This window comes from Astyanax mexicanus, chromosome 7, assembly GCF_023375975.1.
Source record: "Astyanax mexicanus isolate ESR-SI-001 chromosome 7, AstMex3_surface, whole genome shotgun sequence".
Taxonomy (NCBI): Eukaryota; Metazoa; Chordata; class Actinopteri; order Characiformes; family Acestrorhamphidae; genus Astyanax; species Astyanax mexicanus.
The window spans coordinates 17,334,300-17,350,113 of NC_064414.1; the positions used below are offsets into that span (position 1 = coordinate 17,334,300).

Sequence of the window (15,814 nt, forward strand, 5' to 3'; positions counted from 1 at the left end):
TCATTCCTTTCCAGGCAGGACACAGCGATGGAGCAGTGTCTCTAGTGGTAGGCAGTATGTAAAAAACGCACACTGGTATTAATTTCCTTTCCAATATACCAGAGGAACTGGTATACCGCCGAGTATCATAACACTTATTAAAATATATATATATATATATATATATATATATATATAATAATAAAAAAAAAACACTACTGCAAGTATTTTTTATGAACTTTAATAGAGGGGGAACCACCATCTTTAATGGTCATTTACAGTCAGTTATTTATTCTTTTTAAAGGAAAATTCCAGTGTAAAACTGACTTTAGGTGCAGCAAAACATAATCAAAAGTACTTACCTTTGTTAAATAGCACACCTCTGTTTCTGTGCTTTTTTCCCTGCACTCTTTACAACGCCTGCTTTTTTTTTTTTTTTGCCCTGATAAATTGCTTTTAACGCCATTATCCAGGCTCAAAGTAGCTCCACACCTCCTTGCTAGAATCCAGAGAGCCCTGACATTTAAATCGAAGCATTAACAACTTAAAAAGTGTACAAGAATTATTGCAAACCACTGTTTACATCCCATAAAGCTAGCTTTAGCTCCCGGCGCCACTATCATGGTACTGATAATGACAGACATGTAAAAAACAAACAAAAATACAAAATTACTGTATCTCAAAGCTGCGGGAGAACAGAGGTGTGCTATTCATCAAAGGTAAGTACTTTTTATCCTGTTTTACTACAACAAAATCAATTTTCCAACGAAGTTCTCCTTTAAACCCTCTAGTTACATTTAAACAGCAATATATTGTCCAAACAAAAACAGCCACAGTGGCTTGTCTACTTTACAGATTTAAATATTTACTGCCACTCACAGGCAGAAACACAACAACAGCCTGATGCAATAATCTGCATCCCTCTGCAAGGCATTTCTAATGAAGAACGTCAGTAAAAAAAAAAAAAAAACTACCTGATTCTAAAGGAGCATTTCTGTATCATTATTTCTGAGAGATTTTTGGATTAAAACTAAAAGATTATTTAGTGTTTTGATATTTGAGCTAAAGCTGGTCTAGATCACCCATTATTAATCCAGAAGCTGGGTTTCTTCATGGTGGTCTATACTGGGGCTCCAGGCTTCTGGCTGGCCTGCAGTCGTGACCTCCTTCTTGCTATCGCTTCCTGTTTCTTCCTCTCAATCTCAGCAGCGGTGCACTTTACAACAGGCTGAGCTGCAACAAACACTACACACACACAAACACACACACACACACAAAACAACAGTGTCGAGAACAGGCTGATATAACAGAGCAAGAACAAGGTCATAAATGTAGTATAGTTCATTTTTTTGACAACATCATTATAGTTATAACCAGTGTAAAGTAACTGTATTGAATGGGTCAGTGTTTGGGCTGTTTGTCAGTTCAATTTCTGAGTTTTAAAGCCAATTTAAAGAGAAACAATTGGGGTAAAAGCACAATATTTCCACTTTGTCAATTTTGTATATTAAAGAAGAAATGAGTTTTCATTCATTTCTCAACTGGAAATATTGTTTTATCCCCAATTTTCTATTTAACAAAAATAAAAAAAAAGCTATTTCACTAAAAACCACACAAAGCTTTATGCAATTTCTGCAAGACTAAATACAAATGTGTGTTGCTGAAACAACGTTTCAATAACTCAATCTTATCTCTACAGCAAAAATCTGATTTGTTTAAGGAAAAAGTCTAAAATTGGAAAATATAAATTTTGTGGTAAAAGCAGTGGTAATTTCAGTGCCTTACACACTCAGTCCTGATCAAGTGGAGTTCTTGTGACTTTTTCAGTAAATCCAATAAATAATTAGCTAAAAGCATGCATGCATTATTATTTTAATGTCAGAATTAAAAAGAAAAGTTTCTTATTCACACAAAAACACTGAAAACAAGTTTTATGCACCCCTTCTACAGTAAACACACTTCTGCACAGTTTTTACATAATTATTTATTTGCTTATGATTATGAAATTACTGGTTTATAGAATGTTAGTTATGAGTTTAGCAAGTTGCTTTGCCAGGTGTTGTGATGGATTCTAACTCTGTCAGAATCTGACTTCCCTTCACATACACATGCACCCAGAATGAGTGTAAAAAATATTTAATTTCTCTTTATAAATAAGGGTAAATCTACTGTTACAGTGAATAAGTTAACTCACAGTCTAAACATTTGTGTTCATACTGCACAACACAACAATTCTTTCCACCGGTTTGTTTAAATAGTACCTCAACTTCCTGTAATTGGTCGAAAAGTCCAAACTGAACCATGGTTCAGGAGATCCAAACCGATACTGCTTCTTTTGGTCAGACCAAACTCTGGTCCTTTGATCTGGACCATGGTTCACGGCCCTTTTCTCACCTGCTACTTTGGTTCGGACCAAACTGAAAAGTCTGAAAGTCTGGACCAAACATAGCAGGCATGAAAGCACCCTTTTTGCCAATTAAAAAATACAAGAATTTTATCAGATGTGTAACAGAAATCAATGATCCAGAATGTCACAATACTAATAATGCACTCCAAATATCTCTGTATATCTAGGATGAAAGTTAATGAATGATACTGTACAGATATTATCTGTCTCTAGTAGATATACAGCTCTGGAACAAAAAAAATGAATGACTACTTAAGAATAATGAGTTTCTTTTTGATTTTACCAAATTGAAAACCTCTGGAATAAAATCAAGAGGAAGATGGATGATCACAAGCCATCAAACCAAACTGAACTGCTTAAATTTTTGCACCAGGAGTGGCATAAAGTTTTAATTCAAAAGCAGTGTGTAAGACTGGTGGAGGAGAACATGCCAAGATGCATAAAAAAAACTGTGATTAAAAAACAGGGTTGTTCTACAAAAAACGATTTCTGAACTCTTAAAACTTTAAGAATATGAACGTGTTTTCTTTGCATTATTTGAGGTCTTCTTTTGAGGATTTTTTTTAAATAAATGCTCTATATGACAACATTTTTATTTGTAATTTGGGAGAAATGTCTGTAGTTTATAGAATAAAACAACAATGTTCACCTATATATAGCAAAATCTGAGAAACTGATTCACAAACTGAAGTGGTCTCTTCATTTTTTTCTGGAGTTGTATAATGGGAAATTATCACAGTGTGATTTTTGTTTTGCTATAAAAAAAGAAAGTAGTACCCTGATGTGACAATTAGAGGTGGATGTTATGGTACAATATTTCAATAAAATAATATAATATTGTTCACGATATTCAAAAATGTTGGCGTATAATATTGCTGCGTACGATACGATTTGGCACACCCCTCTATTGCTACAATACAAACAAAACAAAACAAAAAAAGAAATTAAAACACAAACAGCTGATAGAGCAAATTCCCATTCGTCCCCTTGCCTGAAGAACAAGCAGCCAGTCATTGATCGGACAGCGAGTCAGAATGAGGAATGGCTAATGGGTTGAGTAAACTTCCTGATTACAGTAATTCACAGTAGGAGTGAAGTCAGTAATGACATTTTGGTGCTGGTGCAGGACAAGGCTTACCTTTGTTGCTCAGAGCCACTGGATCAGACTGATGTCTCTTGAATGTGGAGTGGTGGGAGCTGGAGGAATTCTCTGCAGATGGGCTGTGCAGCCTGGTTTCCTGTGAAGTGCCTGTGATCCACCGGGGGTTGAGCACAGCTTTAGAGACATGCTTCACCTGGGTGAACTGGTACTGTCGTTTCATTGTTTGTGTGGTTTCATGCAAGTTCTGTTTGTTTCCGTAAGAGCTTGAAGCACCTGGTATTGAATGTGAACGTCCGAACATACGTGCAGGCTGCCTGCTTTCACTGGTCTGGCCTGGGTGAATGGACTTGTTGTGAACACTGATATTTGTAGAACTAGTAGTAGCTTTTGAAGAAGGTGCTGAAGATGCTTTGTTGGATGTGATTACGGCACTTCTGTTCTGTTGTCGCTCCTCCTGACTGGATGAGATTCGCTCCACATCATCGCAGGCCTGATACAGCAGATCATCATCATCATCTCCATCACCCCAAACTGAGTCTGGTGTTTTACAATCCTTCCCTGACGCTGCAGTTGAACTACCTGATTGTTTGGCTCCTACACCCCAACTGCCTTCATCTTCTGTCTTTATTCCACCAGAGTGAACAGCAGTACCTCCCTGCTGCCATTTACAGAATGAGTTTTGTGCCTCTGTTTTGAGCAGAAAAGGGCTGATTGGATTTGATTTGAGCAGCTGTTGGACAGTTCCAGTGTTAACATGGGCATTTGGTCGTAGCCCTAAAGTGCTTGGGTTTGATACTGTCTGTGGAGAACTGCTCTTTGGAGCTAAGCTCAGCAGCTCTGGGTTCTGAGTCATGGCCAGCACAAAAGAGTCATTGAGCAGATCGTCATTCTCCCAGTCATCATCGAAGTCTGGTTTCGGTAGCTGAGCAGCACCTTCACCAATGTTCTTGCTGTCTGCAGTGCTGCCTGGTCTCTTTGCACTGAGCGATGCTCCTTCAGTAGTGCTCTCTGGTGAACAGGACACTGATGGAGGGCTCAGCCGTCCACTCACGTACTGGGTAGGCCCATCAAAAAGAGCATGCAGCTCCTCCTCATGGCTCAGTCTTTCAGATTTGACTGGAACTGAATTTCCGGCTCCAGTTGAAGGCTGAACGCTCTCTAACGCTACATGGCCGGCAGAAGTGTTTGCAGTTTTACCCTCCTGCAGTCTCTCCCGGTGCCTCTCTTCGTCCTGACGCGTCATGTTTATGTCAAACTGCTTAGCCAGTTTCATGAGGTCCTCTACATTGTTGCTTTGCCGGCTTAAAAAGAAATAAGAGAAATAAGAAAGAGAAATGTTTGTTAATGAGAAACTCAGTACAAAGAAACAAAACAGTTGCCCGTCCACTGGGTAAACCCATCGTAGACCTGGGTCAATAACATACAAAGTTTTTTTTTTTTTTTAACAGGCTTAATATAAATGCGAATTTAAACATTAAGAATGTACACATACATTCACATTAAAAGTGTTTTTGGTACAAATTAATTGAATTTACTGTGGCCTTACAAAATGAAGTGTGAGATTTCACAGTAGTGTGACAAAATAAAAATAAGCATAACAAATGTTTGTATTATGTAGAGTGTAAATAATATAAGTAAAATAAAATAAGTATACTAAACCAGCAATTCATTATTTCAGCTACAGAAACTATAGAATTTATTATTGCCATAATGGGAAATTATATATACAGCACTGAAAAAAATTAAGAGACCACTTACAGTTTCTGAATCATTTTCTCTGATTTTGCTATTTATAGTGTATATTTGAGAAAAATAAAAAAATTTTGTTATATCCTATAAACTACAGACAACATTTTTACCAAAATCCAAGGAAAAATATTGTCATTTAGAGCATTTATTTGCAGAAAATGAGGAATGGCTGAAAACATAAAACTTCAAATAATGTAAAGAAAGTTGATATTCATAAAGTTTTAAGAGTTCAGAAATCAATATTTGGTGGAATAATCCTGGTTTTTAATCACAGTTTTCATACATCTTGGCATGTTCTCCTCCACCAGTCTTACACACTGCTTTTGGACAACTTTTTGCCTTTACTCCTGGTGCAAAAAATTCAAGCAGCTCAGCTTGGTTTGATGGTTGTGATCCATTCATCTTCCTCTTGATTATATTCCAGAGGTTTTTAATTTGGTAAAAACTCAGCATTTTTAAGTGGTCTCTTATTTTCTAGAGCTGTATATATGCAGAGAGAGCGCCTCAGCCCAGCAACAATTTTTTTGGAGGAAATTAAAGGGGAGAAAAGTAGATGGTTCTATAAATAGCTAGCTGGATAAATAGCCTCCTCGCTAACTAAAAAAAGAGCTTTGCCAGAAACAGAAATGAACAGTGTGACAGGACGAGTGACAACGGACTCAAATTTAACACTCATCATTAATAAGGTCTCTGACTGAAGCATGAAACTCTGTGACTCAGTGGCTGAAACAACTTCAGTGACAACCTGGTGATGACCTGACTGAAAAAGGTGAAATGCGTATTTTAGAACATGGAACTGTACAAGAGCACTAGGAGGTCAACAAAATGCGTGACCGTTGAGTACATCATTGGTCCACCTACAGAATTTGGTCATTTTTATCAAATACACCTGTCCTTTAGACACACTTTGTTTAGGTTTTCAGTTACTGATCATCAGGTCCTTTTTACTCTACTGACAGTAAATAAACAGGAACATCCATAAGACCACAATGACATCCTATTATTTGGCATTTGGTTGTTGGTCAGCTTTCTGCCTTTCCAGGTGTTGTGCTTAATTTTGCCTCCCTGTCAGAATTAGGGTTAAATCCCTTCAATTGGTCTAAAAGTCTGAACCATCTATATATATAAAAAAAGTTTCCACACTGCTTAATTTCCCAAACAATAATAATATATATCCTTTATTTACTTTCTGGTACACCATGGAGGTTTAACGTTAGACACAATCAAAGTCTTGATGATCTACCATGCTGGAAAGATTTAGATCAAACACAATCTAAAGCTATTGAACTTTTCAGGTTCCGGGTTGTTAGGTATGGAACCACTGGACTTAATATTTACACAATTTGTGATAGTATTTTTAACCCAAGTTATTTTAAATATTCTTATCGCAGCATCACACAAACTAAGTTGCCACTGCCATGTGGTACAACAACAGATGGACTACAGTCAATAACTGTGTGACGTTGTACTTGATAAAATATCCAAAAAAGTTTCCAGGTTGCTGAAATGTATTTACTCTGGCGGTTCAGTATTTTATCACATTTGCATTAAACATACTGTAGTTTATATATTGGATCTTTCAGCAATCAGGCTATGTTAGTGATGACAGTATACTAACCGTGCAGAGATCCTCCGACCTCTGGGCTGCTGGATCTCTGGAGTGCATGGCACAGCACTGTCTCCAATCCACTGAAGCACCAAATCCCTGTTCACAGGTTTTTCATCCTTTAACATAAGAAAATGCAGCGTTATTCCGAAGTTGAGACACTATTAATTGCATTCATCACTATAGATATACTACTTACATTTGGTGCAATCCTGTTGACGATATCAGATATCTCCACAAATCTGGAACCTGCTATGGAGAGGTTCGATAAATATCATCATTAATTGAGTATATAGCATGATGACAGTGATGGAACTGAGTGTGTTTAAATGAGTACTGCATATAACACTTACCATTGCACAGTGGTGGCGGTGAGGAAGCATCCCAGATGATGTCTTGCAAAGCTTCAGCTTCACTTGGTGAATCTCCAGTGCTGCTGCCTTTAAATCTGATCCTGGATCGATGCTTTGGGGTATCATAGTCTAAAAAACCAAAGTGATACCATTTAACGCATTTAGCAACAACAATAAGGCTGGAGTGCACATCTATCAGTATGCAGTCTATAACAGAGTTTCTTAAGATTCCTGTAATTCTAATTCCTTAACTTGCTTTCCACCATTTAAGGCAGAAATATAACGTTAGCTAGCTACTGAGATGAACCAATAGCCATTTTTTGCTTGTTATGAAGAAAATATCCATTATCATTATTATTCCATTATTATTATCATTAAAACTACACATCTAGGGATAGGGTGTCCCTGGACGGGTACAGGAAGTGTTAAGGCTACATAACCCTTCAAACTGAGATTTTTTCAGAGGCTCACTCAAAACGGAAGTCTAAGAATCATTAGCATGATGGCAGCACAAACATCCAAGAAAGCCACAAATCAGAGTATTTTCCTTGTTAAAAAATTTTGATAACTATCAGTTTGCAATAAAACTACAGCTGTTCAGCTCAAAATTATTCAATGTTTGCATATTACACCTTATATTAAAAAAAAATAAGTTCGACCCACAATGCTCTCCTTACTATTCTCCTTAGTGTAAGATTGTAATAGGGGACTATACCCATTGTATCTGGTCATGTTTTAAAATACAGCAGTATTAGATATTAGTTTTGGGTATTATGGGAATTTTTTGGAGTTGACCTGGACCTTGATCCTTTTTCATAATTGTGGCCATTCCAATGAAACATAACAAAGATAAAATGATAAAAAATTATATAGTATTCTAACCTGTGCAGCAAGGAAAATTATTCTTTTACTGTCTTGGATAAGTGATATGTTAAGAATTAAAAATAAGATTGTAAGACAGTGTATTCCTATGTCGTTTATGACCTATATCTGTTATATTTGTCAACAGATGTGTAAAAAATAATAAAGAGTCTGCTATGAGATTCTTTTACATATTTTGGTTAGTCTGTTTTGCATTTACTCTCTTTTTTACTGGTATTGTTTTTGAATGTGTAACATTAGTAATGTGATGGATATTTTTATGTAAGCTTGTTTGTTTGACAATGTAATACAGATATTTTTAAAATATTTAATATTAAAAATACAATATTATCATAGTTTTCCAATATTTTATAGCCACTTTCTTCATAACAAGCATAAAAATCTAGTAGCTCGTCTCAGCAGCTAACTAGCTAAGGTAGCTAATCCCCCCCTTAAGTGGTGCAACAGATGGCAGAGGCTACAGCATTTAGGGTGGAATGATAAAATAAAAAATAAAAGCTAATGTCAGCTTCCCATCACACAGGAATCAAGGAATGGACAATAATATTAAACTGGTGAACCACCCCACCCCCATTTAAAGGGTGGTCCCAAATCTTAGGGGGAGGATTTTATCCCTTCCCCTATAGTTAACTCTGTTTTAAGGAGGAAACAAGAGCTAGGGGTAGAAATGAGAACTGGGACTGGTTAAAGTGCATGAACCATATGATATCATGTAGCGATTTGGAGAAGGCAGAGCCGCGAATATCTGCTGTGTTTTTGTGGATCATGGTCACATTAGCCAACTAGCTAGCCTGATTGTTAGCTAGCGTTAGCTAACCTGGGTAATCTACTGGATTATCCTCAACATAACCTCGTATAAACCATCTAACAGCTGGTATTTACAGCTGTTCGAGCCCTTACCTTTCCGATAAGACAGTGAGGTGGCCAGCAGCGGGGACTGCGGCTGTTTTCTGCCCCTGCTGTATTTCTGGGCTTTGAATTTGTCCTGGGAAAGTTTACACACTCGACTCCAACTTTCTTTGGGGCCATCTTTCGCAGTTCTCCTGTCTGTCATGCTTAAATACCACAGATATGCATCTCACAGTGCTTCTTTTTGGCACCTGCTCGCGCAGTTCCCTCACATTTAACTTATATTTAGGTTTTTAGTCCGAAAGTCGGCTTTGTTGTGCCTTCTCCGTCCTCTCACCGCGCCGCCATGCTTTCTCCGGTCCCACGACTGCACGCTTCTGATTGGATGAGAGCGCGCACTGCAGATCTCGCGAGATAGTGGTTTAAAAAGGCGAAACGAGACTTGGAAGAACTGCTGTTTAATGTCTTTTTTCATAAGATAAATAGTAACTGTACAAACTCTGGATAAATAAACTACGTTCTGCTTTATATATTACTTTGTTCAATCAATATATTACATTATTATTCAATAGATAATAATGTCAATTCGAAATAGAATCAGTGTATATATTCATAATTTCATTCTTTACTCTCAAAATAACAATTATAAGGATTTTGGGTGGGTTAATTTAATTCCAAATGTATTTATATGTTGCTTTCGTGTCATATTTAATAAAAAAAAGCAGTTCGTATTGTAGTAATAATAATAATAATAATAATAATAATAATAATAATAATAATAATAATAATAATAATAATAATAATTGTTATACCAGTGGTCTCCAGATTTTTCAACCCTAATCCCTCTACCTGGTTCAGTGAATCCAAGTACCTTCAGAGCCTTTAGAATACCTGACTGCCTGAAATGTACGTGTGTTAGAGCTGGTTTGGAGTTAAAAGCTGTAGGAAACTTTTTTTTAACATATCCATTACTTGTATTAGAAAAATGGAGATGAAAATGAGTCTGGTTGAAAACAAAAAGAAAATATATTCCACATCAAATGCTGTCAATATAAAAAGAATATGTTATGCTCAATATTACAGGGTTTTTACTGGTAGTTGGTTTCAGATTGTCTGAGCTGGTCTTTGATGATTAAGGTGTTTGGAAACCTGGAAAAAACATATCATACACTGCTAAGCTAGCTGTTTTTACAGCTCTTGGTCAGTATGTTATATGTTTCGCATTGGATTTTGGTCATGCTTGGTTATTCTGGTCCAGCCTGGCATTGCTAGTCATGTTGATCAATCAGCTTGGTTCGACCAGCATGGTCAAGAGCTTACCTGCTCAACCAGCTGAACCAGTTTAAGCAGTTTGACCTGCTTAAGCTTCGCATTCATGTATTTAGAGCAGGAGTATTCTTTTTTGGGATGTTTTTAAAAAAACATAAGTCTTGAGAAATGTTTAATTTATTTTTTTACTCATAATGGTCTGTGTTTGGCCTCGGCACAACTCGGAGCAGGCCTAATGATTTCTCTGTGTAAGTGCTTACAGAGGCCGGCTTTACTGGCAGTCAGACACTTGTAGCGTTTCAGTGTTATCAGCCTTACTTCTGTTGTTTTTGGATTATTTATAATTTCCCCTAGATATTTAACTGCACTGTCTGTATGTGTTGAGAAGGTGGTGGTGTGTTTGTGTGTGTGTGTGTGTGTTAGTAGAACAATCAGGCAACAGTGTGCTGCTGGGATCCCCTGCTGAATGCTGTGTGTTTGCCTGAGTGACTCATGCATTCATACATCACACAGACAGACAGACAGACAGACATACACACACAGACACTTACAGATAGACACACTTCTGCTAACAAGAATGATCACTATGAGAACGACATTACCACTACCCCTTGTGTAGTACTAACATTACAACTTTAATAGTAGTATGTATAAAGGCAATGTTTCTTCTTTTTAAAGCAGCAGTCTGTACATTTTGGGGAATTAGAGGCCTCTCTGTTGAATATGTGTAATTGCATCAAACATGGCATAAAGTATTTTTAAATGTACATTGTGGTGCAATGAAAAATTAAACATTGACACAAGTGACATGCAGCAACATCACCACACTGTAAACTCATAAGTTGTTTAAACTTAAATGAATTAACTCTGTTTTACATAAAATTGGATATTTCTAAACATTACTCAACTATTTCGAATTAGCTGAATATTTATGGGCACATATACATTCAAACAGAGATCTTTGAGTTCAACCAATTTATAATAACTTAATAGAGTTTAGTCTGTTGCCATCAGCAGCTTCTTTTTTTATTGGCTTCTGGCACAATCTATTTGCATAATGAGTGTGTCCCCCTTTTTCTGACACTCACCATTAGTGTGTAGCGATCCCCCCTAGGCTACCTTAAGTAAACTTGTAGATCATATATTAGGATTAACTGCTTGGCTGTTGAGTGAAAGCAACTTTATGTAATCACTGCAATAAGATAGACCAGTTGTGCAATAATTAACCTAAAAAGTTGCATTTCAGGGACATCACATTTTAAGTGTCGGGTACTTGTGGTTTGTCTGTTGAACTTAAAGATGAACGTTTGTTCAACTCCATACAGTATTACAAATTACAAAAATATATAGATTTTTTTTACTTAAATTACTCATACTTAATTAACTTAACTTAATTTGAGGCAACGAATTACCTCTAATGATTTGAGTACACTTAACTTTTTAGGGGTTACAGTGCAGAGCCTTTAAAAACGTAAAAGAAATACTTAAAAAAATAGTTTTTAAATACTTTGAATTAAACCTGAAACGTTTTTACATTTTCAATTGCATGTTGATTTCTTAAACTCAACAATACACAGAGGTAATTAAAACTGATTTAGAGAAAGATTTAAGACATAATACAAAACCTTCAAAAAGAAGGTTCAAAGACATTATAAATAAAATAATAGAAAGTAAAGAAAAATAAGAACAAAAAGAAATAATATTTTAAATAATTAACATGAAATTTAAGACAGAATAAAAAAAAAAGATTACAGCAAGTTTTCATTTCATTTGAGAGTACATTTGAATCGTTATATATTTTTTTTGCATTTGCAGTGTTGCTATGTAATTGAACTTTAATGCCCCACCTTAACAAACAGAGGGTAATAAAATCATGTCTGGAAGCAGATAGAGCAGAAACATTTTCATGACCCGGTCAAATGTGCCATCGTGTCATATCCCTGTATGCCATGGGGGCCCTCGAGGCCCAAACTGCAGCGTGTCTAAAAGTCAGCGCAACACCCACTGTCACACCAAATGTTAGCATTTCACAGAACTGATAGTTGGACGAGGGAATAAAGGGCATAGATTTGTCACTTTCGATTTGAATATGAGGCTTCAAAGCCATCAATGCCCTCCCTCCTCTCTTCCCCCTCCTCCCTTTCCTCCCTCAGCCATGTCTTCCTCCTCCTCTCTGCCCTAATGGAGCGGCAAAAAGCCAGAAGCCACTCGGGAAGAGCGCCTCTCTTTCTGGAGCTCCAGAGTTTTATTTAATAGATCTACTCTGCTTCTTCAGGGCTGGAGATAATTGGAGGATCAGAGACACCTAAAGTCTTATTGTTGTTTTTGCACAAGACCATTAATGGTACAGAATGGAGAACACACATTATTACTATTAGGGTAAATACAGTAATTTTACACAAACCTCATAACATCTACACCAACACACCCTCATCTCTTCTGCTTGCACAGGGTGATTGACTCATATATGACTGGTCTTTTTAATTTGTCTTTATTATTTAACAGCTGAACATAAACAACTGGGTCATTCTCCATTTGGAGGGGAATTCAAGTTAATACATTTTAAAAAATCAATTTAATTTGTCCCAGAAACAAACAAGCTTAAAATGTCTATTAACAACTTCACTTACCAAATATGCTAAATGGAGAGCTTAATTCCAAATTGATTTGAATATATTTTAACACAAAATGCAGTTTTGGTCAATTTGTCACTGGTGTTACCCCATCTTGAAGAATTTATTTTGTCATCAATTTATTTATTTTTAATTGAAATTACCATGTGGCTGAATGTGATAAAGAAATTCTATTTAACTTAACATGTTACCAAAGTATGTTTATACAAAAGCACTGAAAATAACAAAAAGTAAAGCGATCGTTTTGTCCAATAAACATGAAAATTTAACTACTGATATAACTAATATAAGAATGAATGATTCTAAAATTTGATGCAGGATACTTTTAATTAAAAAAAGAAATCATGAAAAAGGACAAACACCACATGGTAACACATCTGTAACACCAGTGACTGTGATGCCAGTGACATTTTGGATAAAAGGGAGGATTTTGTAAAAAGCCTGCCTCATTGGCAGTCAAGAGACCATAGCTGTGTCTCAATTCAGGGGCTGCATCCTTCGAAGGACTCATTTAAAGGCCGATTACGTCACCGCGATGCGACTAGGCTGTCCCATTTAGAAGACTCCTTCGAATGCGGCCGACGAATGCAGCCTACTTTTCCTCGGAAACAAAGGATTCACCGGGTGTATCCTTCACAGCCTACAGTATCCCAAGATTCATTGCGCACCGGCTTATTTCAGCTCGAAAAGGGCGGAGTCATCAGAGGAGTCGACTGTATAATGTAGTTTATAGATACATAAATACTTATAGATATTATAAATATTATTTATATATTATATTATTTATATAATTTAGATTATATATGTAGTATCATGTTTATGTTGTTATATGTAAATAGTTTATAGATATATAAATACTTATATATTTATTTACATAAACTAAATTATATGTATATATATATATATATATATATATATGTGTGTATGTATTAATGTATTATTAAGTTTATTTATAATTATTGTTTAGTTTATATATATATATATATATATATATATATATATATATATATATATATATATATATATATATATAATACTATATAATATATAATATACATAATAAATTATATAACATAACCCTGAATTGAGACACAGCTAATATCTATGATAAAATATAATATAAAAGTCCTGATAACACCAGTTACCAAAATCTTTGTGACAAAAATATTTTTAAAATAAAATACTTTTTTAAATGTAGTATGATGTTAATCATGCATATAGTAAATCTGGATCTGTTTAAAGAAATCTCAAAAGTTAAACCTTTTAAAATATTTCTTTACACTAAAAATGTTTGCTCAAGTGTTGAAAATTGGTTATGTGACGAGCTATTTTACATATGTAAAGCGCCTTTGAAATTTGATTTTAAAAAGGAAAATCAAAGAGATCATAAGGAAAATGTGGTTTTAATCTTAGGTTAACTGTGAAAATGTTTATACTGACTCTTAGGCTTTTTTTTTTAACCCTCCAACCCTTGTGACACGGTTTCCCACTCCAAATGGAGTATGAGCCAACTACACTGCCTGGCCAAAAAAAAAAGTTGCCACCAAAAAAAGGTCACACACTCTAATAATATTTTGTTGGACCGCCTTTAACTTTGATTGCAGCACACACTCAGTTGACTTTAGAGCAGAGGCAGCTAGACTGGAGTGGAGGGGCATCACAGTGCTGTTAGCCAATCAGAGGTGATATGTTTGCATGTATGAATATACATGAGCAAGAGCCAAAATCCTGTCATTCTTCCCTGCCCACTCCTCCACCGGATTAAAGCAGGGTTATACCGGAACATCAGAGAACTTTTTTTCACAAAAAGCAGCTCACATGGAATTCATAGAGATTTTAAATGAATGAAAAAACGATGGAATGACACCTTTAAATCCACTTTTTTTGGCTAAGCAGTGTATTTCCAACATTCTGGCCATTTCCTTATTATTTCAGTTCATAAATTTAAGCTGGACCGGACGAGGACCGACAGGGTGCTGGTGTTTCCGGATACACCAACAAATTATTCATTCTTATGTTTATATTCAACTGCTTACTGCTTTACTGTTCACTTCAGACTGTAGCAGCTTCCATTTTGTTTGTTATGCTGTGGTCTGAACACTGGCCAGTGTGCTCATGACAAGCCAATGTGAATTACTGGCATTCTACTGAAGTCTGCAGATAGTGGGCACTAGTTGGATGAAATATTCCATTTCTGAAGTTGTAGGCATTCAAAATTCCTCAATATCTAAGGTTACACTTATGCCCCAAATACAACAGTGGGACAATACAGTAGGAAATAATGATTGTGACCGGTGACATCTGGCTAAAATTATCCATGTATCCAGCTTAACATTTTTAGTTAGTATCACATTTTCTACATTTTTCTGGATTGTCATAAAACGTTTTAATTTAACGTGTTCAAACATGCTAGTAATACGGTGGCCGAGAAAGCCCAGCGCAGTGCAAATTGAAAAGCGCTGCAAAAGCACAAAACACATCCATCAAAATTACAACACAGGCGCAGCAAATAGAAAAACGCGCTGCAAAAAGAAAAACGCGCTGCAAATAGAACCACAACACAACGGAAGTGAGTCACAACACAACGGAATTTTCCCAGGGGACCTTAAAAGATGCTGTACCAGCTGTGTACAAAGGACAATAAGTGGCAAACAAGCTTCTGAAAAGTAAGTTATGTTTATTACCTGTGATAACCACGGTTGTGTGCATATTATTAAAAGTTCTGCTTCACAAAACGCCTTGTTTGCCACTTATTGTCCTTTTTACACATAGTGAAGTCCGAGACGTTACTGAAGACGCAGCTTAGCTGGTACAGTATCTTTTAAGGTCCCCCGGGAAAATTCCGTTGTGTTGTGACTCACTTCCGTTGTGTTGTGGTTCTATTTGCAGCGCGTTTTTCTATTTGCAGCGCGTTTTTCTAGTTGCAGCGCGTTTTTCTAGTTGCTGCGCCTGTGTTGTAATTTTGATGGATGTGTTTTGTGCTTT

General features: G+C 36.1%; 1 protein-coding gene across 2 annotated transcripts; it reads right to left on the minus strand.

Annotated features, from left to right (window-relative positions):
• Window positions 1-204: 204 nt before the first annotated feature.
• Window positions 205-9,301, minus strand: etaa1b (ETAA1 activator of ATR kinase b). 2 transcript variants are annotated; one of them, XM_007247351.4, is made up of 6 exons: window positions 8,979-9,301; window positions 7,197-7,325; window positions 7,043-7,092; window positions 6,856-6,962; window positions 3,525-4,789; window positions 205-1,224 (listed from the first exon to the last, which is right to left on the minus strand). In XM_007247351.4, the coding sequence occupies exons 1-6, from the start codon at window positions 9,130-9,132 to the stop codon at window positions 1,100-1,102; spliced, it is 1,830 nt and encodes a 609-aa protein (XP_007247413.2). In that variant the 5' UTR covers window positions 9,133-9,301; the 3' UTR covers window positions 205-1,099. The 2 variants fall into 2 exon arrangements, with proteins under 2 accessions (XP_007247413.2, XP_007247412.2); XM_007247350.4 differs by having other exon boundaries at window positions 7,043-7,095.
• Between the last annotated feature and the right edge of the window lie 6,513 nt (window positions 9,302-15,814).